Source organism: Phascolarctos cinereus, unplaced genomic scaffold, assembly GCF_003287225.1.
Source record: "Phascolarctos cinereus isolate Bilbo 61053 unplaced genomic scaffold, phaCin_HiC Scaffold_726;HRSCAF=1367, whole genome shotgun sequence".
NCBI classification, from domain to species: domain Eukaryota; kingdom Metazoa; phylum Chordata; class Mammalia; order Diprotodontia; family Phascolarctidae; genus Phascolarctos; species Phascolarctos cinereus.
In genome coordinates this window covers 421,854,075-421,880,589 of record NW_027556098.1, presented here as the reverse complement: position 1 = coordinate 421,880,589, position 26,515 = coordinate 421,854,075, and the positions used below count along the sequence as shown (strand labels likewise).

General features: G+C 49.9%; 2 protein-coding genes across 3 annotated transcripts; both read right to left on the bottom strand.

Moving 5' to 3' along the window:
- On the bottom strand, positions 1-8,664 carry RDH13 (retinol dehydrogenase 13). 2 transcript variants are annotated; one of them, XM_078146034.1, is made up of 8 exons: positions 8,556-8,662; positions 7,749-7,834; positions 3,372-3,490; positions 2,411-2,566; positions 1,713-1,817; positions 1,345-1,557; positions 945-1,046; positions 1-734 (listed from the first exon to the last, which is right to left on the bottom strand). In XM_078146034.1, the coding sequence occupies exons 2-8, from the start codon at positions 7,757-7,759 to the stop codon at positions 475-477; spliced, it is 966 nt and encodes a 321-aa protein (XP_078002160.1). In that variant the 5' UTR covers positions 7,760-7,834; positions 8,556-8,662; the 3' UTR covers positions 1-474. The 2 variants fall into 2 exon arrangements, with proteins under 2 accessions (XP_078002160.1, XP_020859678.1); XM_021004019.2 differs by lacking the exon at positions 7,749-7,834 and having other exon boundaries at positions 8,556-8,664.
- Positions 8,665-19,451: 10,787 nt separating this feature from the next.
- Positions 19,452-24,671, bottom strand: LOC110220186 (platelet glycoprotein VI-like). Its single transcript, XM_021004121.2, has 5 exons — positions 24,513-24,671; positions 24,310-24,342; positions 23,896-24,180; positions 19,802-20,095; positions 19,452-19,680 (listed from the first exon to the last, which is right to left on the bottom strand). Exons 1-5 carry the CDS (start codon positions 24,544-24,546, stop codon positions 19,601-19,603), a joined length of 726 nt encoding a protein of 241 aa, XP_020859780.1. The 5' UTR covers positions 24,547-24,671; the 3' UTR covers positions 19,452-19,600.
- Positions 24,672-26,515: the final 1,844 nt, after the last annotated feature.

Genomic DNA, 26,515 nt, shown 5'->3' with positions numbered 1-26,515 from the left:
TTGGAGGAAAGCACTGGATCTTTATTTTCACTGACTCTTAACTGAAATCAAGCATTTCCTTCCATTATGAATTAAAAACCATTTCGTGGCCAGGGTCCTGGCCGGAGGGGGCTCCCAGGAGATCCCTCAAGTGGGGAGCAGGGGCTCTTGGGCCAGGATCTGATAACCTGTCTAAGCATACGCCGCTCTGTATTCCAGTAGGATGGCTCCTTTGTGCACCCAGCCTTCATGCGCTTGGGACCACGCCTCTGAGGAGGGGTCCCTGGCCTTCAGACTGGGCCCCCCTGGCTCCGGAGCCTTGGGACAGCATGGCCGACCTGATCCCTGATGTTCAGATGAGGAAGAAAAGGGGCTGGCCTGGGCCCTCCCCCGGGCCTGGCCCTGCACAACATCAGAGGCAGGAGGGATCTTAGGGGATGACCAGCACTAAACCCGACGGGTGTGGGACGGGGACCCTGGTGCCCAAGATAGGGGTCATGAGCTCCGCGTGTCAGTGACTCTCCCAGGTGACGCTGCCTTTGGGACCTCGGCCTCCTCCAGCCCCACGAGCCGAGCGCTGCGGGCCCAAAGCTTCTGAGCTGCCTCATCGTCCTGAGCCTGGGGAGCTGGGTCCTTCTGGCGGAAGGCGTTAAAATACTTGCCCGAGACCCCACTGAGCTCTGGAGCCACAGCCAGGTAGATGCTCGGCTGGGCCGCCAGCTTGGGCGTCTTTATCAGCAACCAGAAGAAGGGGCCTGGGGTCAGGACACAGAGGGACACAGGGTCAGAGGCATCAAATGACGCCCCTGGTCTGGCAGGTGGGGAATCTGAGGCTTTGAGAGAGGAAGACACCCGATTAAGGACACCTCCCCCCCAACCCCCCCAGCCAGTGAAGGGCCAAGCAAGCTGATGGTGCACGCGGACCAGCCGGGCCTCCTGCAAACACCTGAGGAAGAAGGACTTACCAAGGACGGTGCTGGAGAAGACAGACTTGTGCATGCCCGTGTGTCTGCCCAGCTCAGTGCTGGCCACCCCGGGGTGCAGGGCGTTGGCAGTGACCCGTGTCCCTGTGAGAGTCGGGGGAGGGGCAGAGGAGGAGACTCGGGGCCCGTCCTCGGGCTCCCGGCTTTCCCCCGGGCAGGCAGGCAGTCTGTCCACTGGAAAGCGCTCTGTAGATCCCAGAGGCTTTATAAACGGGACCTCGGGGGGTTGGGGAAGTGGAAGCATTTCTACAAGCGCGAGCATCGTGAACGTCTGCAGACTCGGCCCGCCTGCCCAAGTGCCCCGGCCTTTCTGGGTGCCTCCCCCCCAGCTCTGACAGGCGCAGAGGCCTGCTACCAGGCTCCTCCCCGAGCCCAGGCGCACCTTCCAGCCGCCGGCTGAGCTCCCTAGTGAAGAGCACCACCGCCAGCTTGCTCTGGCAGTATGCGGCCTTGGCCTCATAGGGCCGCCGCTCCCAGTTCAGGTCTTCGAGATCCACGTGGCCCGCGATGTGAGCTAGCGAGGAGATGTTGATGACCCGCGAGGCCCCCGATGCCTTCAGTTTCTCCAGCAGCAGGTTGGTCAGAAGGAAGTGACCTGGCAGGGGAGGGGCCGCGAGGCTGAGACCCCCAGTCATTTTCCCCCTCTGTGCCCGGCCACCACTGGGCCACCTTTCACCCACGGTCCTTAATAAGAGAGCCCACCTCAGTGCCGGGGGCGCCCCAGGACCCCCCTGAGGGGCTGCCACTCACCCAAATAGTTGACCCCCAACTGCATCTCAAAGCCATCCTCGGTGGTCCAGTGGGGGCACCTCATCACGGCAGCATTATTGATCAGAACGTCCACACGCTCCTCCTCTGGAAAAGGGCCGAAGGGCTCGGGGACCCAGCCCTGCCCGAGCAGGCCCCCCTGCCCAGTCCCCCCCGCTGCCCACGGTGCACGTCCGGATCAGGGCCGGCATTTAGGGCCTCCACGGCCTGGCCTGGCCCCCTTCTGCACTCTGGCCCAACCCCCAGGCCTCCCTCTCCTCCCCCCAGGGCCCTTCCTCTTGGGCCCCTCTCAGTGCCCAGCACTGGGGGGGCCTGGGGCTCCTCCTCTTTGCCAGCTACAGTGTCGCACTTAGCAGACGCACAAGTGAGTGCCACTCATGCCTTCACCCCAAATCGCACAAGCTTCTATTTCTCCCCTTTCTGACCAGGGGACCACATGCTCTTGGCATCGAGGGGGCCGGTGGAGGTGGCAGTGAGGGGAGAGGAGGCCAGGCCGCAGATCTAGCCGGGGTCCTGTGGGCTGAGGGGAGCCGGCAGCCCAAGGATCACCAGCTTCCAGACAAGGAAGCGTGCAGGCTCCCAGAGGTTAATTAACATGGGCTGAGTCACACAGCCGGTCTGGGACATTCCAGTGCGAGGCTGTCCCTTCTCTGCACGTGCCCCACCTCTGGGCTTCCTACCCTCCACGATCTTCTTGGCAAAGGCCCGGACGGACGTCAGAGAGGCCAGGTCCAGGCGCCGGGCGTCCACGCGGTGGTTGAGAGTGTCTCCCCGGATCTCCTTGGCTGCTGCCTCACACTTGTCCAAGTCCCGGCAGGCCAGGATGATGCGGCCTCCTGGAAAGAAAAAAGGGAAACTGAGGCACAGACTCAAGAGCAGACGGGACTCAGAAACTGGAGCTGGAAAAGGCACTCAGACACCAAACCCAAATACCCCCTTTCTCATTTACACAGGAGAAGGGACTTACCCAGGGTCACCCTCCACCCCCCAAAGACCCCTCTGAAGGCTCCAAAGAGTGGGGCACATGGCAGATACAAGTCCTGAACTCAGAAGTCAGGAAGTCCTGGGCTCAAACTGCCACCTGGGTGACCCCGTGCAGGCCTGAGGCCCCTTCTACCTCCATTTCCACAATCTCTTGATGCCGGCCGATAGATCTGACCCCCATGGAACGGCAGTAGGCCTTGGGGTGTAGTGAGCTCCCCATTATGAGAGGTCTTTGAACAAAGGCCGTCTGACTGGCTGGGGCTGGTCTTTCAAGTACCAGAGGAATTAGATGCCCCCACAGGAATTTCCAACCCTGAAATCCTAGTATCTGATAAACAGAGGAGACCCTGAAGGCTAAGCTCTGTATTTCACAGATGAGGAAACTGAGGAACACGCCACGTCTCCCCTGCCCATCACAGACTTGGAGCTGCAAAGGGTCCCGGAGGCCACTGAGTCCAACCCCTTCATTCCACAGATGGGGAAACCGAGGCACAGAGAGATGACGCGCCCTGCCCAGGGTGCAACTGTTAGCAAGTGTCTGAGGCAGGATTCAAACACAGGACTCCCTGACTCCAAGTCCAGGGCTCCCTGCCCCCCATGCCTAGCTTCTCTCTGGGAGGGGGTTCAGGATTGAGCCTTCAGGGCTGGCGACTTTACCCCTCTGGGCCAACTCTCGGGCAGTCTCCTTCCCGATGCCAGTGTTGGCCCCCGTGACAATGACTGTCTTCCCATGGATGGTGGCTTTGCTGGGGCAGCTCCCGCCGCTAACCGAGTCCCTGTGGGGAGACGGACAGAATGTTCTCAGGGCTCCAAGCAACAGGACTCTTCAGCTCCTCTCAAAGATATGAACAGGCAGGTTTCAGAAGAAATCTAAGCTAACAATAGTCATGTGAAAAAATCACTACTGATCAAAGGCAGATGAAAACAACTCTGAGGTATCCCCCCATGCCTACCAGATCGGGCAAATATGACAGAAAAGGAAAATGATAAATGTTGGAGGGGATGCAGGAAAACCGGGAAACTAATGCATTGTTGGTGGAGTTGTGAACTGATCCAACCATTCTGGAGAGCAATTTGGAACTATGTCCAAAGGGCTATAAAGCTGTGTATCCCTCTGCTGTGTGAGCCAGCAATAGCACTGCTAGGGCTGTATCCCAAAGAGATCAAAGAAGAAAGGAAAGAACCTATTTGTACGTAAATATTTCTAGCTGCTGTTCCTGTAGTGGCTAAGAGCTGGAAATTGAGGGGATGCCCAGTGGCTGGGGAATGGCTGAATGAGCTGTGGTATGAATTCTGATGGAATACTATGACTGTATTATAAGAAATGATGAGCAGGCTGATTTCAGAAAAACCCAGATTTACATGCACTGATGCAAAGTGAAGTGAGCAGAACCAGGAGAATACTGAAGCAGTAACAGCAATGTTGTATCAGCTGTGAATGACTTGGCAGCGCCACGATCTGGGACAATTCTGGAGGACTTATGATGAAAGATGCTCCCCGACCCCAGAGCAAAGGCTGATGGACTGAGTGAGGACTGAGGCACATTGCTTTTCACCTCTTCTCTTGCTCTTGCTATTGCAACATGATGAACATGGAAATGTGTGACATGACTTCACGTGTAGATCTGATATATTGCTTGCCTTCTCAATGAGTGAGGGAGAGAATATGGAACTCAAAATTAAAAAAAAAATTTTAAATAAAAAAAAAGTAAATGAGGAAAACCTAGCCACCCCTCCAAGACCTTGTCTAAGTAGACGTGTTCTCTGACCCCAGATCAAGTTCGATGGGTCATCTCCCCATATCTGAAATGTAGCTAGCCGACGCTCGCTAAGTCCCTTATCGCCGTGGGGACCTTTCCATGCTTCTCTTCACATCTGTGTTTGAACTTCAAACTCGCTATGTCTGCTCTGATTTTTTCATGAGGAACATTTGAAGTCCCCTATTTCATTGAGGTCCATCCCCGCTCCCCACACCTGTCCTGTAGCATTATGCTCAGCATTGCTGGGTAGGTAAGTTACTCTTGGCTAAAAGCCCAAATCTTCTGAACATCATATTCCGAGCTCTCTGCTTCTCGAAGGTGGTAGCTGCTAAATCCTGTGTGATCCTGACTGGCTCCTCAGTCACTTACATTCTTTCTTTCTGATTGCTTGTAGTACTTTTTCTTTAACCTGGAAGTGCTGCATTTTAGCTACAATACTCCTAGGTGTTTCTGTTTGGGGGCTTTTTTGAGGAAGTAACCAATAGATTTTTTTCAATTTCCACTTTACCCTCTGGTCTAGGCGTATTTTCTCTCTCTGTCTCTCTCACCATGGTGTCCAGAAAGTCCAATGATTCTACTGTTTTTGCTTTGAGACACCTAACATTTTCTTTTGTATTTTCAGCCTTTAGGGTTTGTTATAATATCTCTCTTTGTCTCTTAGACTTGCTGGTTTCTCTTTGGTCCATTCTAATTTTGGGGGAGTTTGTGCAAGGCTTTGTACCTCTTGTGCCAAGATTAATTCCACTTCTTTCTTCCATAGCTCTCATTTCTCTTCCATTTTCCCGCTGTAGAGCTCCCATTCTATTTATGAAAAAAAAATTAACCCTTACTTTACCTCTTCCAGGAATTCCAGTTAAATGTGTGCCCAGGCTGCATTTTCCTGACTCATTGCTTGCAGACGTTTTGGAATCATTCTCCTCTTCTGGATTTGTGTCTCGAGTGTCCTGCTCATCATACCAGCTTTTACGGTGGGATGATTATTATTTTCTATGATTTCTTTGTTCATTCTCCTAGCCTACTTTCTGATTTCAGACTTGACGTCAGAGCTGGGATCTGCCACATTTTTGGTGGGCAGGTCTGGGATGGCTCTGTGGCTGGCTGCTTTCTTGAGGTATTGAGTGTTGTGCTGTTCTAGGATCTCAGGGACAGCCAGCTTTCAGAACTTCCAAGGGGGTCTGATGCAGGGGAAAGTCTGATTGCTGACCTCTAGTCTGAGCTCTGCAAGTTCCTGACCTGGGTTTTGGTCAAGCAACAGTAGATGCTGCTGGACTCCACCCTTGTCAGCAGCTGTCAGGCTCTGCTGGGTCAGAGCCACAGAACTGTCGGCTTCCCTTTGGCCTGGGATTCCCATCCTGGTTATTCCACTGCAGGTTTCAGAGTGTGCTGGATGCTGGAATGGCGACCCTACTCTGTTCCTGAGCTTTTGAACTCCTCTCTCAGGGTGCAGCCCAGGGCCTCCCACGTACTGTCGGCTGCACTCCTGGCTGGCACCTGTCCTGGTGAGGGTCTGGGGATGTCCCAGGATCTTGGACACAGTCTCTCCACGGCACTCTGTGTGCTCCTTGCCCATCCTCCCGGTCTGGACAAATGACTCCCTGTGACTTTTTCTGTATTTCCCCATCAGGGCTCAGTCTGGTGTGCCCTCTAGACTTGGCTCCCTCTTCTGTTACTGGCCATGATAACAACAATCGTGCTTGGCCGAAGAACTCCAAGGAGACCAACAGGCTCCTCTGAGGCAGGCCAACACCGCTCTTCTAACTTCCAGTCTTAGAATGTTACCTGGAGCAGAGCACCTGGGGCCTCCGTGACTGCTCAGGGTCACTCACGCAGCTCAGTCCTTTATACCCTGCTGCCTCTCACTCTCATGACTGCTGCTGTTATGAATGGGGAGCAGCGGCACGTCTCTGCAGTGGACAGAGCCAGCTTTGGCATCAGCAAGACCCATACTGGCTGGGCCAGACCCCCTCAGTACTCTAGGCCAGAGCTGGCAGCCACAGGGCTCTGCTGGTGTCTGTGAACCAGACTCGGATGTAATTGGGAAATGAAGAGCAAAGGAACTAAAAATGAAGCACAGCAGAGATGATGTGAATAGATGGTGTTCTAAGCCAGTACATGCCAGCAGGGATCCCTATATATGGTTTAGCGGTCCCATTTTTGTTTGTGTTTGACACCAATGCTCTTGGCAACTCAATTTTATTTTTCAGTAAACAAGAATTTATTTTCTTTCTCGTCTCCATCCCCAATTCAAAAGAAAAAAAAGAAAGAAGAAACTCTTGTAACAAACACAGGAAAGAAGACAAATCCCCACCATGGCTGTGTTCAGAAACAGAGACTCCACCTGCACCTGGGGCCATCACTACCTCCTCTGGAACCTGGGTGGGTCACTACATAAGGGACCTGAGCTCCCAAGGCTTTCAAAGGGGATCATCTTTATGGTATCACTGGTGTTATACAATTGTTCCCCTGGTCCTGCTCACCTCCCTCTGCCTCAGTTCACCTAGGTCTCCCTAGGTTTCTCTGAAATAGTCCCTTTCATCATTTTTCAAAGCACAAGAGTATTATAGTACAGTAAAATATTTCAACAGTACGGTACAACAGTAACATACAATACTTACAGCACCAAGGTTGGTTGTCCTTCATTCTCAACGAGGACCAAAATCACATCACTATGCTAGAGTCAGGTGACGTGTCGGACTGTGTGTGCACATTTGGGCTGGATTCTCTAATTCCGCATGTCTCATTTTGAATTACTTCAATTCTGCTTTGCCCACGGTGCTCGAGCACAGCACCGTCTCTGACGATGGCACGCCATGCTGAGCCGCCCTGTTCCAGCGTCTCCCACAGCACACAATCAATTCCAGAGTTCTTCAGAGAGACCTTGAGAGCGTCCTTGTATCGCTTCTTCTGATCACCATGGGAGCGTTTGTCCTGTGTGAGTTCTTCATAAAGCAGTCTTTTCGGTGAGCGTTTGTCTGCCATTCAAACAACATGGCCAGCCCATCTGAGCTGTGCTCTCTGAAGCACAGTTTGAATGCTTGCCAGTTCAGTTGGAGAAAGGACCTCAGCACCAAGGTGGTCTCTATCGGTACAACAGTACTATACAGTACTTACAACACCAAGGTAGTACAGGACAGTATTCCAAAAGTACAGTCCAATAGGAATGTACAATTCTTACAGCACAGCATTCCATGGTACAACACTACTGTACAATATCTACATCACCAAGGTGATACAGTTCCAATACTACAGCAGAATGGTACTGCACAATACTTACAGAACGATCATGTTCCATCAGAGTCATGTACCACAACTCGTTCAGCCATTCCCCAACTGATGGGCATCCCCTCAGTTTACAATTCTCTGCCACCACAAAAAGAGTTGCCATAAACATTTCTGTTCAAATGGATCTTATGCCCCTCTCTTTGATCTCTATGGGGGGAGACAGGATCTAGGCAATTCTCTGAGATTAGGAGGTGCCAATCTGCATTGGTAGAAAAGGTTCCCCATGGAGGAGCTCCCTATGTCAAGGAAATCACAGTAGCTCCCACGTCCCCTCTGCCTTGGTTTCCTCCCCTATAAAATGGGGATAAGAACAGTCCTCGGATGCAATGAGGTGATGCTTGCAAGGCGCTCTGAGAGCCCTCACGTTGCAGGTTAGCTGCGATCATCGTTAATTATCATTCTATGGGTAACTGACATGGGCCCGTGGTCCCGAGCCCACTTCGCTGACCCCTCTGTCCTTTCCTGGCCTGGGTCACTGGGAGGGGGCACCTCGGAAAGGGCTGCAGAAAGCCCTGGCCTCTTGGGGGGGGGGAGGCATCTGGCTTCCAACCCAGCATTCAACTTTCCCGGGCCTCCACTGGCTCATCTGTAAAATGGGCTCTTTCTGCGGGGTCCAGGCGCAAACTGAGACTGTCACGCCCCCAGGGATCCATGTGCAGCATGGCGCCCATTTCACAGAGCAGGAAGCAGAGAATGGGGCGAAGGGGGGAAACTGAGGGGGCGGGGGACACGGTGACGTCACGCGGCCTCTCAGCCCTCCTCCCCCCGCGAGGGGCCCGGAGCGCAGCCCCCCACTCACCGGAGCAGCACGGCGGCCCCCAGGAAGGTCCCGGCCACCGACAGCGGCAGCGCGTAGCGGCTCATGGGGCCCGCCCACTCACCGTCGCACCACGCCTGTCTGCGTCACGCCGTGCGCGCCCCCTCGCCGCCGCCGCCGCCGCCGCGGAGCCTGCTGGGACTTGTAGTCTGGGCTGGGCGCGCAGAGATCGCAGAATGCCGACTGCCCAGGAAGGGAGGGGGCGCTCGGGGGCCCTCCCCGCGCCCTCCCCCCCAAATGTGCACGTTTTGTTAACTCACTGTAGAGTGAGGGCAGGAACCACAGGGAGGTGGGAGGACAGCCAAGGCGGAGCCCCCGCCCCACAGCCCGAGGCTGGCGGGCTGCGCTGGGCTAATTTGTCACCTTGGGGGGCATGGCAATGATGCAGAGCACAAGAACAGCCCCGGGACCCTTTCTAAGAGAGTCCTCCTCTTCCCCATTTCTTCCTCCTCGTCCTCCGCCTCCTCCTCAACCTCCTTCCCTTCCCTCCTCTCCTTCTCCTCTCTTCTCCTCTTCTACTTCCCCTCCTCCTCCTCCTCCCTTCCTTCCCCCACTCTCTCTTCTCCCTTCCCCCTCCTCTCTTCTCCCTTCCCCCCTTCTCTTCCCCTCCCCCCTCCTCTCCTCCTCTTCCCCTTCCTTTCCCCACTCCTTCTCCCCCTCCTCTCTTCTCCTCCCTTTCTACTCCTCTCCTCCCTCCTCTCTTCTCCCCTCCTCTTCTCCCCTCTTCTCTTCCCCTCCCCCCCCCTTTTCGCCTTCAGCAGCAGCAGCCCTATAAATCACCACCGAATGACTTCTAAAAAAGGGAAGAAGATGTCTTGTGGGCAGCTCTGTGAGCAGGACAAGAGAGGATGGGTCTGCCCGAGAAGGGGAGGGCAGGAGGGAGGAGGCCAGGGGGGCAGGGTTTCTGGAGGGCACAAACCTGAGGTCAGGCTGGGTGATCTGGGGGAGGGGACGGGGATCCATGCTGTGCCTGTGGGAAATCACAGAGCCCTGAAGAAGGGTCTAGGGTCTAGGCAATATGTTGGAAGGGAGTCAGAGCCCAGGGTTCTAGGTGCCCTCCCTTGGTTCTCAACCTCCCCACTCTTCTCCTTGACCCCTATCACCCAGCCCCCAGCAATCCTCCCTATCCCCATTCTCTCATGGACTGCTCTAGGAGGGGAAGGGGAAGTTTAGGGAAGAGGGCGCAGCCCAATCGAATGGAAGTCTGCACCCACCCTTCCATCGGACTCTTTCTGGATCGGAGTTGCCCAGATCTTAGACACTGGAGCCCCTCAGCCATTTACCCTAGAAGTCCTTTCTCCTCCAGAATTCACTTTCTCTCCCCCCCGCCCCCTTCTCCAGGCCCAGGGGATTGCCATGAAGTCCAGGGCGGGACTGGTGGTCCTGAACAGCTGTCTCTGCCCTTGCCCAGTATCCCTCTCGGGGCAGGTTTCCCAGCCTTAGGCAGCCTCCCTGCGTGGAAAAGGGCTCTGATCAATCATGTCTACATTTGTTCACTAGGGGGTGCTGCGGAGTAGCACGGTCTGTCAATGTCTATTCCACGGAATAGAATCGCGTAGGCGGCTATTGGGGTGTTGGGGTCTTTGTGTAGCCCCTTGTGCAAGATTGTAGGGACAAATGTTATCATTCTCTGGTGAGGGAGAGTTGGGGGAATATGGGGAGAGAGGGAGAGGGAGGGAGGGAGGGAGAGAGAGAGAGAGAGAGAGAAGAGGAGAGGAGAGGGGAGGGGAGAGAGAGAGAGCAAGAGAGAGAGGAGGGAGGGGGGAGAGAGAAAGACAGAGAGAGGGAGAGAGAAGAGGAGAGGGGAGAGAGAGAGAGGAGGGAGTGGGAGAGAAAGTTGAAGCTACCATTCACTGCAGGCAGACAGGGTCCAATCAACATAGATTGGCAGGCACCCAGATCAAAGTATGAGTCAGAGCACCTTGTCCTTGTCCGGAGCAAGCATCTTGCCCTCTTCTCTCCTGTCTACTGAGATGAGACTCTGGCTTGTAGTCGCTGGGGATGTGGCTCCTTTGGAGAGTCTGGTGGACCCCTGAAGTCTAAGGGTTTCCCTTTCCTCACCCACCCCCTTCCACCCCTAGTTTCTATAGAGAGAAACATGGGGGGGGGAGAACTAGAGAAGGTCCTGTCCCAGGAGGTAGAGACCCCAAGAATAATAATTGCACGTAACATTCATATAACACCTAGTATGCACCAGGTAAGATAGGTGCTATTATTATCCCCATCTTATGAGATGAAGTGACTTGTCCAGGGTCCATACAGCTAAGTAAGTGCATAAGTTCATATTTGAACTTACTCATATTTGAACTCAGGTCTTGCCCACTGTAGGCCAAGCAGCTGTCTCTAGCAGTCCGTGATGCTTTTGATTTCATACCTTTCTGGTTGGAGGGACTGGAGGGAGGACGCAGACAGCAGGCTCTCTGGAAACCCTCAGGGGCTACACTGGAATTCCTTGGGTGGTATTAGAAAGTCTGTGGACTCCTCTTGGGCTATTACTGGAGGATCTCTGATTTCCTGCAGGTATGTCTGTAGCTAAAGCCTTTTCCTCTGTTCCCCCTCAATGGAACATGAGCCATCCCCATTCCTGGTTCCGGGTGACCACCTGGGAGTTTGCTGGGGGCTGACTCACCCCTGAGGGTTTCAGAATGAGTCCCCGCCCACTTCTCTGCCCAGGAAGCTGGAGGCTGTTACCAGCTACTTGCTAAGCTGAGTGACACGGGGGGCCAGTGGTTAAGTCAGCTGCCTGGGACGTGTCCAACATCCTCATCCACCAGGGTCGCTGCAGACGGTCAACGACTGTGCAGCCCATACTCTCTGTCGGTCCTCCTGACATGATTGTGTTGGTGGCTTAATTAAAAAAGGACAGTTTTCTATGTGGACATCACACCCTCCAGCTTTCTGCCTCTCTTTGTATCTACCGATGGATCTCAAGCAGGGACCAAACCCTAAGTGAGGAACTGAAGTGGTATGGGGCCTCTGAGGAGCCTGGGGCACTAACCTCCTCCTGTGAGAGGCTGACCTGCACCAAGACCGGGGGAGGGGGATTCCCCTTTTGCTGCTCAGCCAGTCTGTTTTCTTTTAAACATTGGTAAGTTTGTCAGATGTTAAAAGCTGTCAATGTCTTGTATAAAGTATATACCCCCCACACCCTTGTTTATAATTGGAGGGGCTCATTAACATGCTGACTTTTTATGAACTTCTTTTTACCTTCCTCTCTGGGACTTGCTCCTGACTTCCTCTGGATGAAAACCCTTTCCTTTGTCGGGTCCGTCATCTCCTCCCCCAGTTCCCCCACCTCATCCCCCCAACCCCCCACTCCCAGCCCATCCCAACCCCCTGCTTTGCAGCTCTCTTTTGAGTGTTTTCTTTCCTCATTAGAGTGTAAGCTCCTTGAGGGTAGGAGGCTAGCCTTCTTTTTGCTTGTATTTGTATCTCCAGCTCTTAGCACAATGCCTGGCACATGGGAGGTGCTTAATAAATATTTGCTTCATTCTTTCCTTCCTCTCTCCTTCCCTCCTTCCTTCTGTCTCTCTCTGTCTCTCCTCTCCCTCCCTCCCTCCCTTCCCTCTTTTCCTCCTTCTTTCCTTCCTTTTGGTGACATTCAGGTAGAAGCGTCCCTGGGACAAATCTCTGTCTCTTTCATATTTCGCGTTCTCTGGGCTATCGCAGAGGAGGATAAATGACTCCTTTTTGTACATGAATACAAGGGTTGGGATTGAAGCTCATCTGAAGCCTCTGCAGAGAACCCCGGCTGCGGATGAGGGACGAGATTACAGGGCTGACCTGCTCCCCCCACTCATTCTTCTTTACTAGGGCTCCTTGTTCCACCTGGCTCAGAGATGGCGAATCCTCGGCATCAAAAACACCATTCTTCAGTTTGGAGGAATGTGCATTCTGCCCCGGTGACCGGGGCAGAGCTGTGGTTCATGAGAATTTACTGGAGGCCCTCTCTTGCTGATCTGAAGGTCTCTATTTGTAGAATGGGGGTTTGTTGTTTTTCAGTCCATGGGAGATAATGAGCTTTAGGGCTGACATCCTAGCGGCTGGGTCACGTCTTGCTAGGTATTCAGTGTTGCTCAGTAGTTTTCCTTGTGCTTGACTCTCTGTGACCCCATTTGGGGTTTTCTTGGCAGAGATACTGGAGCGGTTTACCATTTCCTTCTCCAGCTTATTTTACAGGTGAGGAAACTGAGGCAAACAGGGTGAAGTGACTTGCCCAGGGTCACACAGCTTGCAAGCGTCTGAGGCCAGATTAGAACTCAGGAAGGTGTCTTCCTGACTCTGTGCACTATGGCGCCCCTAGCTGCCCCAGGTATTCGGTGGGTGCTAATATTGTACAGCCTTCAGTTATGCATTGTTCAGTTTTTTCTGTTTTCTTCTATATTGATCTTTAAGTCTGGGCCTGTTAAGAATCTGTGATTTCTCGCCCTCGTTTGCCATAATAAACCTATTTCCACAAACAAATCCTCTGGACAGCCGTTGTTTGAAGCTTTTTTGGGGTCAGCCTATCATTGGTTGAATTCCTGCAGTCACCCAAGGAGGGTCCTACTTACTTTAGAGACTCCGTCTGGAGCCTTACTGGCGTCAGTGAGCTAGTCAGCAAGCATTAGTAAGCACCTACTGTGTGCCAGGCACCGGTGTGCTTAGGCAAAAGACCGTCCCTGCTCTCAAGCACCTCCAATAAAGTAAATGCCTTTTGGTTACATTCAACAAATTCAGTGACCCCCTGTCATCAGCCGCCCTTAACCACGGCTTGGCAAAGTGACGTCTGCCTGTTTGAAGAAAGTATTTCTCTGAAGTTTTTCATCTGTTTGCCACACTCTCTGAGGATAGCTGCACACACACATCCTTTTCTTCTCTTCTAGCGATGCCTTAGAGCGTGTGGATTCATAGCATATGGGATCTTGACAGAATACTTTCCAAATCAGTAACAGTCCATTTTCCAGTCCTGAAAGTGTACAGTACACTGGTATTGCACGGATGTCCATTGCTTTAGATGGGTTCTTTCCACTCAGTTTTGATTCAAGAGACCGGTAAGGCTCTTAACATATTCAGTCATCATCTTTTCCTTGATATCTTTATGTTCAATGAATCTTGCCTGGAGGAGACCGAGGTATTTGTAGGTGTCATTTTCACCCATTAGATCTCTGTGATCTCCAGCCAGATTCAAGTTTACAAGTATTTTATACTATCTATTCTTTATTTAATATGGAATTTCTCTTCCTATTCCTGCTGGATTTTGTTAATAATATACAGAAATGCAGATGATCTGTGTGGGCTTACTGTATATTCTGTGGTTTTGCTGAAGTTGTTAATTGTTTTGACTAGTTTTTAGTTGACTTTCTAGGGTTCTCTAAATGAAGTGTTGCATCATCTGCAAAAATGATAATTTGGTTTCTTCTTTGTGTTTATTCCTTTAGTTTATTTTTCTTGTCTAATTGCTATAGTTAGCATTTCTAGTACAATATTGAATAATAATGGTGATAATGGGCATCCTTGCTTCAGTCCTGTGTCTTATTGGCAATGCTTCTGCCTTGTCTTATTCACAGATGATGCTGGCTCTTGGTTTTAGATTGGTATTACCTATCATTTTAACAGAAAGCCCCACTTATTCTTATGCTTTCTAATGTTTTCACAGGATAGTGGTTGTATTTTATGAAAAGCTTTTTCTTCATCAGTTGAAATAATCATATGATTTTTGTTTTTGTTATTAATATGGTCAATTATGCTTATAGTTTTCCTAATATTGAGCCAGCCCTGCATTCCTGGTATATACCCACCCTGGTTACAACATATGATCTTTGTGATATATTGCTGTAGATTCCTTACTAATATTTTATTTAAATTTTTTGCATCAAAACTCATTAGGGAAATTGGTCTATAGTTTTCTTTTTCTGCTTTGACTCTCCCTGGTTTAGGTATCAAGACCATATTTGTGTCATGGAAGGAATTTGGGAGGATTCTTTATTTTTTGAAAAAGTTTATATAGTAGTGGAATTAATTATTTTTTATTCTTTAAATATTTGTAGCATTTGTAAATCCATCTGCACCTGGTTTTGGAAGTTCATTGATGGATTGTTCAATTTCTTCTTCTAAGATAGGGTTATTAAGTGTTGTATTTCTTATTCTGTTAATTTGGACAATTTATATTTGTGTAAATATTCATCCATTACATTTAGATTGTCAGTTTTATTGGTATACAATTGTATAAAATAGCTCCTAATAATTGTTTCTATTTATTCTTCATTAGTTGTAAATTCATCTTTTTCATTTCTAATACTAGCAATTTAGTTTTCTTTTTAAGATAAAATTAGCTAATGACTTACCTATTTTCTTCTTCTTCTTCTTCTTCAAACGAGTTCCTGGTTTTATTTATTAGTTTGATGGGCTTTTTTTTTTTAACTTTCAATTTTGTTAACTTCTTTGATTTTCAGACTTTCCATTTTGGTGCTTAATTGGATTTTAAAAAAATTATTGATTTTCTAGTTTTTTAGTTGCATGCCCAATTCATTAATCTGTTCTTTCTCTCTTGATATAAGCAATTAGAGATTAAAAATTTCCCATCAGTACTGTTTTGTCTGCATTCCACAAATGTTGGCATTTTATCTCATTGTTGTCATTATCTCTGAATGAAATTATTGATTTTTTTCTATAATTTGTTCTTGGACCCACCCATTCTTTAGGATTAAGTTATTTACTTTCCAATTAATTTTAATGTTTAATTCAAAGGCCTTTTATTGAATGTAATTTTTATTGCATTATGTTCAGTAAAACATGCATTAATAGTTCTGCCTTTCTTTAGATTTGTTTATGCCCTAACAGTCAGTTTTTGTGAAAGTGTAATCCACAGTTGAAATAGGTATATACCTTTCTATTCCCATTCAATATTCTCCAGAGAGCTATCATACGTAATTTTTCTAAAATTCTATCCATCTCCTTAACTTCTTTCTTGTTTATGGTTAGATTTATCTAGATCTGAGACAGGTGAATTAAGGCCTCCCAAGATCACAGTTTTGCTTGCAGTTTAACTTTTTCTTTAAGAATTTCTATGCATGGGGGGAGGGGAGGCAGCAAGGTGGCACAATGAAGAGAGCACTGGCCCAGGAGTCAGGAAGACCTGAGTTCCAATCTAGCCTCAGACACATAACACTCACTAGCTGTGTTAACTCTGGGTAAGTCACTTAACCCAATTGCCTCACCAAAAAAACAAAAACAAAAACAAAAAAATACCAAAAAACCCCCCAACAACACTATAGTCCATAATATTTAGTATTAAATATATCATACTATAAAATGCAGGTGATATACCTTTAGCTCCAGCCTTGGAATCAGGAGGACCTGAGTTCAAATCTGACCTCAGACACTTGATGCTTATTCGCTGCATGACCCTGGGCAAGTCACTTAACCCAGATTGCCTCACTTAAAAAAAGAGAGAATTTAGATGCATGCCATCTGGTGCATATATGTGTAGTATTGATATTAATTCATTGTCTACGTTCTTAGCAAAATGTAGTTTTCCTGTTTCTCTCTTTTAATTAGGTTTATTTTACTTTTGCTTTGTCTGAGATCATGATTGTTAACCTTTGCCTTTTTTTTTTAACTTCAGCTGAAGCCCCTCATTTTAACTTTGTGTATATTTCTCTATTTCAAATGTTTCTTGTAAACAACATATTGTTCCATTCTGGTTTCAAATACATTCTGCTATTCTCTTCCATTTTATGGGTGAGTTCATTTCATTCACATTCATGATTGCTAATTATATATTTCCCTCTACCCAATCTCTTATATTTTTCTTTCCCTTTTTAAGAGTCTATTTTGGTTTTGACTAATGCCTCCCTTAATCCACCCTCTCTCTAATCTTTTTTCTCCTATATTCTTGTTGGGTAAGATGTGTTTCTGTACTCAACAGTGTGTGTATATGTATTCTTTCCTCCTTAAATCAGTTTATGTGATGGGGCAGCTACGTGGCACAGTGAATACAGCTCTGGCCTTGGAATCAGGAAGACCTGAGTTCAAATCCGCCATCAGACACTTGACACTTACTAACTGTGTGACCCTGGGCAAGTCACTTAACTCCGATTGCCTCACTAAAAAAAAAAAAGCAAAAAAAAAAATCAGCTTATGTGCGAGTAAGGTTCAAGTGTCTCCTGCTCCTCTCTACTTTCCCCTCCAATGTATAAATTCCTTATTTCACAGCCCATTTATATAAGATAATTTCCCTCATATTTCCTCTCCCTTGGGGCAGCGAGGTGGTGCAGTGGATAGAGCACCGGCCCTGAAGTCAGGAGGACCTGAGTTCAAATCCGGCCTCAGACCAAACACTTGACACATACTAGCTGTGTGACCTTGGGCAAGTCACTTAACCTCGATTGCCTCACCAAAAAAAAAAAAAACAACAAACCCCCCAAAAACATATTTCCTCTCCCTTCCCTTCTCTCTCAGTGAATTCCTCTTTACCACCCTTTCCATTCTTCTTTTTGAGATCATTTAAATTTAACAGAATCACACCTGACCTGTTTAATTAGACTCCTCTGAGATCCCTGGTGATGACAAGGTTCTGAGGTTATGCATCTGTTATCTTCAGATATGAGAACGTTAGCAGTTTAAACCTTATGTAGCCTCTTATGGTTTCTCACCAATATTGACCTTTTTTATACATCTCTTGATGCCATATTTATATGCCAAGTTTTCATTAAGAATGCTGGGGAATCTTCTATTTCATTAAAGGTCTATTTCCCCTGTAAGATTATACTAAGCTTTTCTGGGGAGGTTATTCCTTATCATAATCCTTGATTCTCTGCCTTTTGGTTACTTAGGGTTGTAGATACTCAATCTTACGTAATCCTGACTGTGGCAGCCTGGTACTTGAATTCTTTCTCCCTTGACTTGGGAGTTTTAGATTTTGGCTATGATATTTCTGGGAGTTTTCGTTTTTCAGTTTCTTTCAGGGGGTGACTGATGGATTCTTTCAATTATTTCTACTTTTCCCTCTAGTTCTAAGTTATCTGGGCAGTTTTCTTTTATGATTTCCTGAAATATGATGTCTAGACTTCATTTTTGTTCTTGGCTTTCAGGTAGCTCGATGATTCTTAAATTATCTCTCTTCAATCTGTTTTTCAGGGCAGTTATTTTTCCTATGAAATGTTTCACATTTTCTTCTATTTTTCTAGAATTTTTACTTTTATTATTTCTTGATGTATTATAAAATCATTGGCTTCCAATGGCCAATTCTAATTTTCAAAGAGTTATTTTCTTCAGTATGGTTTTGTTCCTTTTCCCAAACTGTTCGTTCTTTTTTCTATCTTTTTCCCCCATCACTCTCACTTTGTTTCCAATTTCTTCTTCTACCACTCTCATTTTATTTTAATAATAATTTTTAGGGGCAGCTAGGTGGCGCAGCGCATAGAGCACTGGCCCTGGATTATGGAGGACCTGAGTTCAAATCTGGCCTTAGACACATAACACTCACTAGCTGTGTGACCCTGGGCAAGTCACTTAACCCCATTGCCTAAACCAAATAACAACAATAATTTTTAGCTTTTAAAAAACAAAAACCAAAACCTCATGCTTGAATTCTTCTAGGATTTCTTGCTGTACTTGTGTCCAAGCTGCATTTTTCCATGAGGCTTTATTTGTAGATGTTTTCGAGTCATTCCCTTCTGTGTTTGTGTCTTGAGCTTCCCTGGTACCTATTAACTCGTTATTTGCTCATCTTTCTAGACTCTTTCCAGACTTTGGACTTTACGCCCCCATCAGATTGTGAGATTCCTGAGGGCAGACTCTGTGCTTTGCTTTTTTTTTTGTATCCCCAGAGCTTAGCACAGTAGCGGGCACATAGTAGGCAGTTAATAAGTGTTTGCTTGATAATTGGGCTCTGCTTACTTTGGGGGTGGGGGTGGGGGGTGATAACGTCTAAAAGAGAGGTCTTTTCACTGCCTTCCTGGTTTGAGTTCTTCAAGTTCCTGACCCAGGTTTGGGTCTATTGGCTTGTATTCAGCTGAGAGTTCCAGTAGCACTGGACTGCAGCTGGAGTCATTCACCCTCTGGGGCAGTTCTGCGAGAAGGCGGGCTAGAGTGACTGGATAGCTGGCTCTCCTTTGGGCTAGGACTCCAGCATGGTTATTCCATCGCAGGCTTAGAGGCTGTGCTAAAGACTAGGAGTGAGTTATTTTTCTGCTCCTGAGATCAGAGCTGCCCAGCTCTGTTTCTGTAATTTGTTCCTTGCTCAGCACACACCTAAGGCCCGTACTTGTGACTGACCCCTCCTGATTGCTCCTCTCCACATGTGACCTGCACCTAGTGCTAGCCCAGGGATCCCCTGTGATCTCTTCCTGCCCTCTCTCAGTTCAATTTCTATTTCTAGGTGCTGGGTATGTCTCTCCTGACCAGACCCACTCCAGAGCCCGCACTCCTTTCTGCTTCTCTCCCTAAGCTTTCCACTGTAGCCTGTCCGTAGCTTTCCTGATCAGAAACAGGCCTGGTACACTTTCTAGATTGTTGGGAAGAAGGGATAAGGAGGAGTTTGGCTCCTGCTTCCTCTCCCTCCACCAGCTTGACTCCATTTCTATTTCGGTTGTTAACAATATTATATATTTCAAAGCAGAGCATGGTTTTCCATGCGAACATGAAATGCTCTAGAAGTCTCACTATCCTTGGGTTTTTGCAGTTCATGGATAAGCCATGAGTGTGGAACTGAGTCAAAGGCTTTTTAAAGATTATCTTTAAAGAAATAAAAAATCTTGAAGCTTTTGTGTGCTTTGTTTAAGCTTTCCACTTTTGTCCTCTCCCCATGCCCTTCTCCCTCCTCTGAGGAGCCTTTGGTCCAGTGAGGCTCCTTCCCCCTGACCTAAACACACAGGCCACACAGCACATGCAATTGGCTCTTTATTGTTGGTTTCACATGGGGTTATCCCAAGCTGGACTTGGGAAGGAGGGATCTTGGAACCCTTGTCTGTCTTCCTCCAGGTGCTCAGATTTGGGTCTCCTGGCTTCAACTCTGCACCCATTCTGGTCATGCTAGGACTAGGTCAGCAAGACTCCCAGGGTATAGCCAAGGCCAGGACCACATGGATAAGATGAATTATGATACACCACCTAGAAGAAAGACCTATTGCGGGAACAGAGGGAAAGGCTGTGGAGGACCAGATGCTAAGGCCCTTATCCCACCCAGAATCCTCCAGTGGGGGAAGCAAATTCTCAGCCAGCTCTCCATTCCTGGGGTTACTCACCACCACTTAGCAACAGGACGTCACTGGCAGTTGACCAATGATGAGGTTCACCACTCATGTAGCCATAGCATCTGTATCTCCCGTTCATATCCTCCGTTTTGTTGTACAGAATGACGACAGCCTCATTCTTTTTGATGCTCTGGGCCATAATGACCTTGAATTCATATTCTAGTTTGCCATGGTACAGGACAAAGTTGTCCAAGCCCACGCTGGAGTTACAGTGAATGGTGACATTGCCGCCCGGGGGCACCGAGTGGCCAGGAACTGCCCACAGTAGGGGTTTTTCATAAAGGCCTGTAAGAGGAGACCATGGAAATCAGAGGGAGCTGATCTCCTCCCTTCCTGGATTCCTGGTTCTGGACTGTGTGAGGGAGAAGGACAGCTGAGGGTCTATCCTCTCCTCCTGGAAACAAGGAGTATGGCCATGGACTGAAAGACCCACTTTCCTCATCACTTCCAACTCTATCCTCTTCTCCTAAGGGCACAGATGAGAGTCCCTAGCTCCCTTGACACCCTCAGATTGACTTTGAAGGCGCTTGAGGCCAGTTCTGTGAGGAAGAGGAAGAGGAGAAGGAGGAGGGTACAGGCTGGGACCATCCAGGGGAATGGAGGCCTGGAGAAAGAATTGTCACACTTCCATTTGCTGTGTGGTTCTCTCTGAAACTCAATTTCTTCCCTGATGAAGTGAGATGGTTGGGATATCTCCAATGTTTCTTCCTGATCTAATAGTCCATAATTCTACAGCTTGGGGGCCATGTCAGTGAGGAGGATGGAGCAGCCCAGGGAGATGATGGGATGATTGCCCCTTAGGTGGCCCAATGAGGAAGACGCTGCTTCAACCCAATGGGGCTCTGGGACGAGGGGCCTCTATTGCCTATGTACCCATGCAAGCACGTTTGCCAACCACTAGAAACTTCAGGCAGAGGAAGCCTAAGGATTGCTTATCTTTGTACCACCAATATCCAGGCAAGGGCAATCAGAAGGTTGGCAGACCAAGGTGATGGGGGGGGGTGGAGAATACTCGTAGGATTTAGAGTTGAGAGGGAACTTAGCTATGATTTGGTCCACACCTCTCATTTTACAGATGGAGAAACTAAGTCTCAGAAGGGACTTGCCCAAAGTCACGTGGCCAATAGTAATAGTAGCCGTAATAAGAACAATGATAACTTGCTGTTTTTAATTTAAAACATCGTCAGCAGGATGTATGTAATTAGTAGGAAACATGGCCTGTTTCAGGGAGAAGGGTTAAACCCAGTATGGCTCTACCAAGCCTTAAATCTCCTAAATAGAATTAAATAAGATTTGCAAATTAAAAGTGAGCCCAAACTTCATGTTAATCACTCATGTACTACCCAAAAGTTTCTTTGATCTAGGGCAATCTTTCTCCACGGACTTCAACTTAGTATTTGGATTCAGTAATGTAGGCCAAGAAAGGAGAGCGCTCCATGGCTCAGAGCTTGAGTCCAGGGGTCTCACTGAACCATTGACCTTCTCCTCCTCCTCCTTGGGACAGACACACTGAGTGTAAAGATGTCAAGGAGAAGGCTGGGACTGAATGTGCAGAGACCTACTGGCATCCTGAAGTCAAAACTGAATGACCAGAGCCTGACTGGATCAGCTGTTGCCTAAACTACACCAGTCTTGCTGAACATTTTCAGACCTGGAAAATGGACAATGGTAACAAAATCCAGGGCCCAACACCCTAAAGCAGTGATAGGAAGCTTTGTGCTTCCTCACGAAAAAGGAGGGAAGAGGACAGACATTCTTAAAATACATGACAAACGGGTCAAAATCTTACAGAAACACTTTTTTTGAATAAGCAGATGCCAATTCACCTAGCATTAATCACAGCTGATAACAGGTACATGTGGGATGTACTGAATGTATCCAAAAGTGACTCACCGCTAGGTGGAGTCTGAAATGACAGAGACCCAACAGTGGAATCAAAGGGCCGTCCTGTGGGTGATGTCCTTGTGAATACACCCAACGATATGTTGGCACAGAAGCACTGAACAAATGGTTGAGCTGAGCAGATCTGCTGTTGTAAGTGGAGGGGTTCATACAGGGGGGTGCTGGGGCCAGCGTGTACTGGTTAGACTTAAGAAAGGGATGGAGAAATGGAAATAAGGGAAATTAACCTTTAAAAGTGTGTCCTGTGTTTTTGGAGGAACTGGCTGTTAAACATTCAGAGGCAAACCCTTGGGTTTTTGATGGTGTCTTAAAAGACCGGGTTCTTGCCACCAGAAACTGCAGAAAGTTTACCTTTAAGGAGTCTGGGCTTGGTGTTCAATGTAGATCAACAAGAAGTGGGAGAGACTATGGAGCCCAGAATGACATGACCAGGTGGCTAGAAGGATACACCCAAAGCTAGCTATCTCTCATGGACTGACAGATAACAAACCCCACTACCACAAAGTCCTGGACTGCTCTCCCCATGGAATGAACCTGGAAATCATAGCGCAGACTCCACTGTTGCCCCCAGCTGCCCAGACAGACCACTGATCTGTAGGGTTTCTGGAGATCTCCAAACTACGCTGAAAGAAAGGCTTTCCAAACCCAGGCGTCTGGATAAGGAGGTCAGAATGGTGGGAGAACAGAAAGAAGGCTGATGCCCACATCATCTCACCAGCAGCTTGAGGCCACAGACTCAGAAGATGGTTTTCCTTGAGTCTAGAAAGGATGGACTTACTTCCTCACACTTTTATTCAACTACAATCCTGTTTCATCCCTAGGGCAACAGTGCCTGGACAGAGCCATGAATAGAAAGGAATACCAGCAGGACTTGTCCCAGGAGGGCTTCTGTCTGGACCCCATCAAAAAAGGAAAGGGAGAACAACCCCTCCAGTGACTCCCTCCCACCTCCAGCATCACCTTGTTTGGCTTTTAAAGCCCATCACAATCTACTCCCAACCCACCTTGAGAGAGGAAGGGAGGGAGGGAGAGTGGGGGGAAAGGAGGGAGAGAGAGAGAGAAAGAAAGAAGGGTGGAGAGAGAGAGCGAGAGAGCATGAGCCTGACTGAGCCTGAGCCAGCACCAGCACAGATCTGGACAACTGAAATGCCCTTCCCCTCACTCAATCCTGTCTCTGGGTCAGTCCTGTGGCTCAGTTTCCCAGGCTCCTCCTCTCTGTGTAGATGTCTGTGGCACAGACCCCCTCCGTCTCTCCTCCTTCGGCCTTCCCCACTCGGAACAGCTCTTTCCTGACATCCGGCCCCCTGGGTCACCTCTCCCATCCTGTCCCTGGTGCCACTCTCTTCCAAGGCGCAGCTCTTCACATACAGCTCTCATGCCCCTGGAACCTCCTCCTTTCCAGGCTGTGGCACGACCTCAGCCCCTCCGTACCCAGCCCCCTCCTCTGGGTATTCTCCAGGTGACTGGAATTCTTAAACACAGTGCCTTGAACTGAAGATCCCTGAACTTGAACTGAAGAGCTGGGCAGAGGATGGTGGGGCTCATGCCCTCCTTGGTCCCGGAGGCAATCCTCATTCCCCACCCCCACCAGCAGCCTGTTTTGGGGAAGAGGGTGGGGGTCTGCCAGCCTCGGGTCTCTCCCTGCTTCAGTCCATCTCCCATTCAGCCACCTAAAGCCTAGGCTGGACCACCTCACCCCCTGCCCCCCATCCACGGTTCCCAAGGCTCCACCCTCAGCCCCCTAAGACCCCACTCCTCTGGCCTTCTTTCACCAGATGCTCATATATCGAGTGGCCGGTGACCACTGTGTGTGTTGTACGACCCCGGGCAAGTCACTGACCCTTGTCTTCCTCTGTTTCCTCAACTGTAAAACAGAGATCACAGCAGCACCTCCCTTCCAGGGTTCCAACGAGAAGCTGGTCAATGCCTTAGCGCAGTGCCCGGCACACAGGAAGCGCCTAATAAATTCTGGTTGACCCGCGGACTGACCTTAAGGATCAAAAGGCGCCCCGGGCCAAAATCCTCAGTGCCTCGACGGCTCACTGAGGTCATCTCCCCTCCACGAGTGGAGGGCCCCTGGCGCGCGGATGTGTGGGCCTGGGGAGGAGGGGAGGAGGGCAGGGGCCCACGGCCCTCCCTTGGCTTGCGGGGAAGGGGGGGGAGGCGGGGGGGTGCCTTCTCACCGGACACGTTCACGTCCAGGGGCTTACTGAGCTTGGACCAGAAGGAGTGGAACTCGTAGCCACAGCGGAAGCGGCCGGCGTGCAGCAGGTCGGCTTTGGGGTAGTGGAACACGGAGCTCTTGCTTTCCCAGCTGGACTCACTGAAGTTCAGGGGCTCCTCGACGGCCTCCTTGTAGACACGGTAGCTCACGGCATCCTGCGGCCCCGTGCAGTGCAGCTTCAGGGGCTGCCCCAGCGGCACCGGGTACTTGGGCTCCGCCTCGAACACGGGCGGAGGCATGTCGTCTGCAAAGGCAAGCGGGGGCCTGGGGTCCGCGAGTCCGCTGCAGGCCCGCCCCCGGGGCCCCTCCCGCTCCCGCTCCCCTCCCCCCGCCCCGGGCTGCAGGGGCCGGGATGGGCCCGAGAAAGACTCACGGAAGGTCTCCAACGCCTGCACCACGCAGAATCCTGTTAGAAAGTGCCCCCGATGAGACACGGCTCCCCTGGGCCCCAGACCCCAGCCCTTCCTGCCTGCCCCATCCCCCGGCTCAGGACCCCCGGACTCCTCCCTTTCTATCCCCTTCCCCTCTGCGCCCCCAGGTCAGACCCCCGTGCCCCTCCCACCCTCCCAGACTCACTGAGGCACAACAGGGCGGCCAGGGAAGGGCCCATGGTTCTGAGGGGTCTTCCCTTCCTGGGCAGGCAGGGAGCACGTGGGAGGCGCAGCAGGTCCCCCAGGGTGTGTGTGTGTGGGGGGAAGCAGCCCTGCCATTGGCTCGTCCTCCCCCACGTGATTGCTCTGGCAAAGCGGAGCCGCGGGAAGTGACTGGGGGCCGCAGGCATGGGCTTGATTCAAACGCTAACAGTAACAACACTAGGGGCCCTGAGGTTCTTTCTGCGCAGTCTGCATGCAGGCGTGTTCGCCCGTGTTCACCGAGGCAGTGCCCACCTGGAGGCTGTCTCTGGGTCTGCAAGGCTGGGGCAGTGGGGGGGGGGGAACCACTGGCCTACCTGGGATCGAGGCTTTGGCGCCCGAGGTCAAGCCAAGCAAAACGCATTTATTAAGTGCCAACTGTGTGCCGGGCACTGGGAGAGGCAAAAGACAGACCTGCCGTAATGGGGGAGACAAATGGCAAACACCTTGAAGATGATCTTGGAGGGGTCACGAGGGTTGAGGAGGGAGAGCCTTTTAGGAATGGGGCACCCCGAAGAGAATGCATTTAGCGAGGAGATGGAAAGCAAGGAGGTCAGTGCCACTGGGTGGTGGAGGCTGGCAGTAAGGTGTAAAAGAGCCAGATGATCGAGGGCTTTGAAAGCCAAACTGAGGAGTTTCCATTTATGTACCTGAGGCAGAAAGGTGGCGCAGTGGTTAGAGTACAGGACCTGGAGTCAGGAAGACCTGAGTTCAAATCTAGCCTCTGACGCTTGTGGGACACTGAGCAAACCACCTAACCTCTGTCTGCCTTGGTTTCCCCATCTGTAAAATGGTCATGATAATAGCACCTACCTGGGAGGTAGCTGTTGTGAAGGTCACTTGAGGTAACATGTATGAAGCACCCTCCAAAGCTCACCGTGCTAAGTGAACTATTATCATTCTATTGGCTTCTGGAAATGGTGGGGACCAAATAGAGTTTATTAGGTCAGAGGGTGCCATCAGACCAGCACTTCAGGAAGACCAGTTTGACAGCAGAGTAGAGGATGGACAGGAGGGGAGGGGAAGAGTGGGAATGTGTTTTTTACTTTTATTCTCACCAAGTCTGCTTAATAAATATCCTGGGGTACTGATCACGACACGGGGGAAATATGAATTCTAACTAGCTGGTCGATACCGGGGAGAGCACACCAGAATGAGAGTTCCAGCTTCTAACACTAGAAGAACCCTAATTCCCCTCAGGGGAGGGAGTCTTTCTCAGTGGTCAGCATCCTCCCCTTTCTCTAGGCTGTAGAGATCACCTCCAGGGGCTACTCATTTCTCTACAGTGATTATGGACCCGGCATAGTCTGGAGGGGAGTTTGAGGAGAGTGTCAGCCAGTCAATCTTGGCTTATTAAACAATTCCTTTCTGATCAGCACCCTGCTAAGCCCTGGGGATACATGAGCCTTGCCCTAATGGGGGAGACAGAAAGGCCAACAACATAAGCTTATAGAGAAGAAGTGGGGATGGCCAACCTGGATTTCCAGGTGGCCCCCACACGGCCTCTTCATTTAGCCCACAGAGCCAAAGCCCAGGGGCCAGGACTGACTAATGAGGCCAGGTGGCAAGCAGATCCCTGAGCTTCGGACAGTACCCCCAGCAGACCCACCCGGACCCTATTTCTCTTCTCCTGGTGGTGTCAGTCTCTGCTGGGCCAGGATGAGGAGGGGATGGGCCATGTAGGACTCCCCTGGTGTGGCCAGCCTCGGGCTGTTGGAGATTCCTTGGGGGTGACAGGTGGCTCTCCCAGCCACATTCCCCATCCCGTTTTGTCCCTAGGGCCTGAGACTTCAGAATGCTGTTGAAGGTCCCTCACTGGGGTGCCTCTCTTCATCCCCAAGGACTTCTTCCTCCCTCCTTGAGGTCCAGGATGCAGTCACTGGGGTAGGTGGAGGCAGGGGCCAGGTAGCCAAGTTCTGAGTCGGAATTCCAGATAGAGAGCCCATG

Coding starts and splice junctions, on each gene's coding strand:
- LOC110220186 (XM_021004121.2), bottom strand. CDS start 24,546: ATGGGCCCTTCCCTGGCCGCCCTGTTGTGCCTCA. Junction 24,343..24,512: donor GGCCGCCCTGTTGTGCCTCA/GTGAGTCTGGGA, acceptor ACTTTCTAACAG/GATTCTGCGTGGTGCAGGCG. Junction 19,681..19,801: donor CGTCCTGTTGCTAAGTGGTG/GTGAGTAACCCC, acceptor TTCCCGCAATAG/GTCTTTCTTCTAGGTGGTGT.
- RDH13 (XM_021004019.2), bottom strand. CDS start 8,620: ATGAGCCGCTACGCGCTGCCGCTGTCGGTGGCCGGGACCTTCCTGGGG. Junction 1,818..2,410: donor TGCCAAGAAGATCGTGGAGG/GTAGGAAGCCCA, acceptor GCCCTTTTCCAG/AGGAGGAGCGTGTGGACGTT. Junction 1,558..1,712: donor GTTGGGGGTCAACTATTTGG/GTGAGTGGCAGC, acceptor CTCCCCTGCCAG/GTCACTTCCTTCTGACCAAC.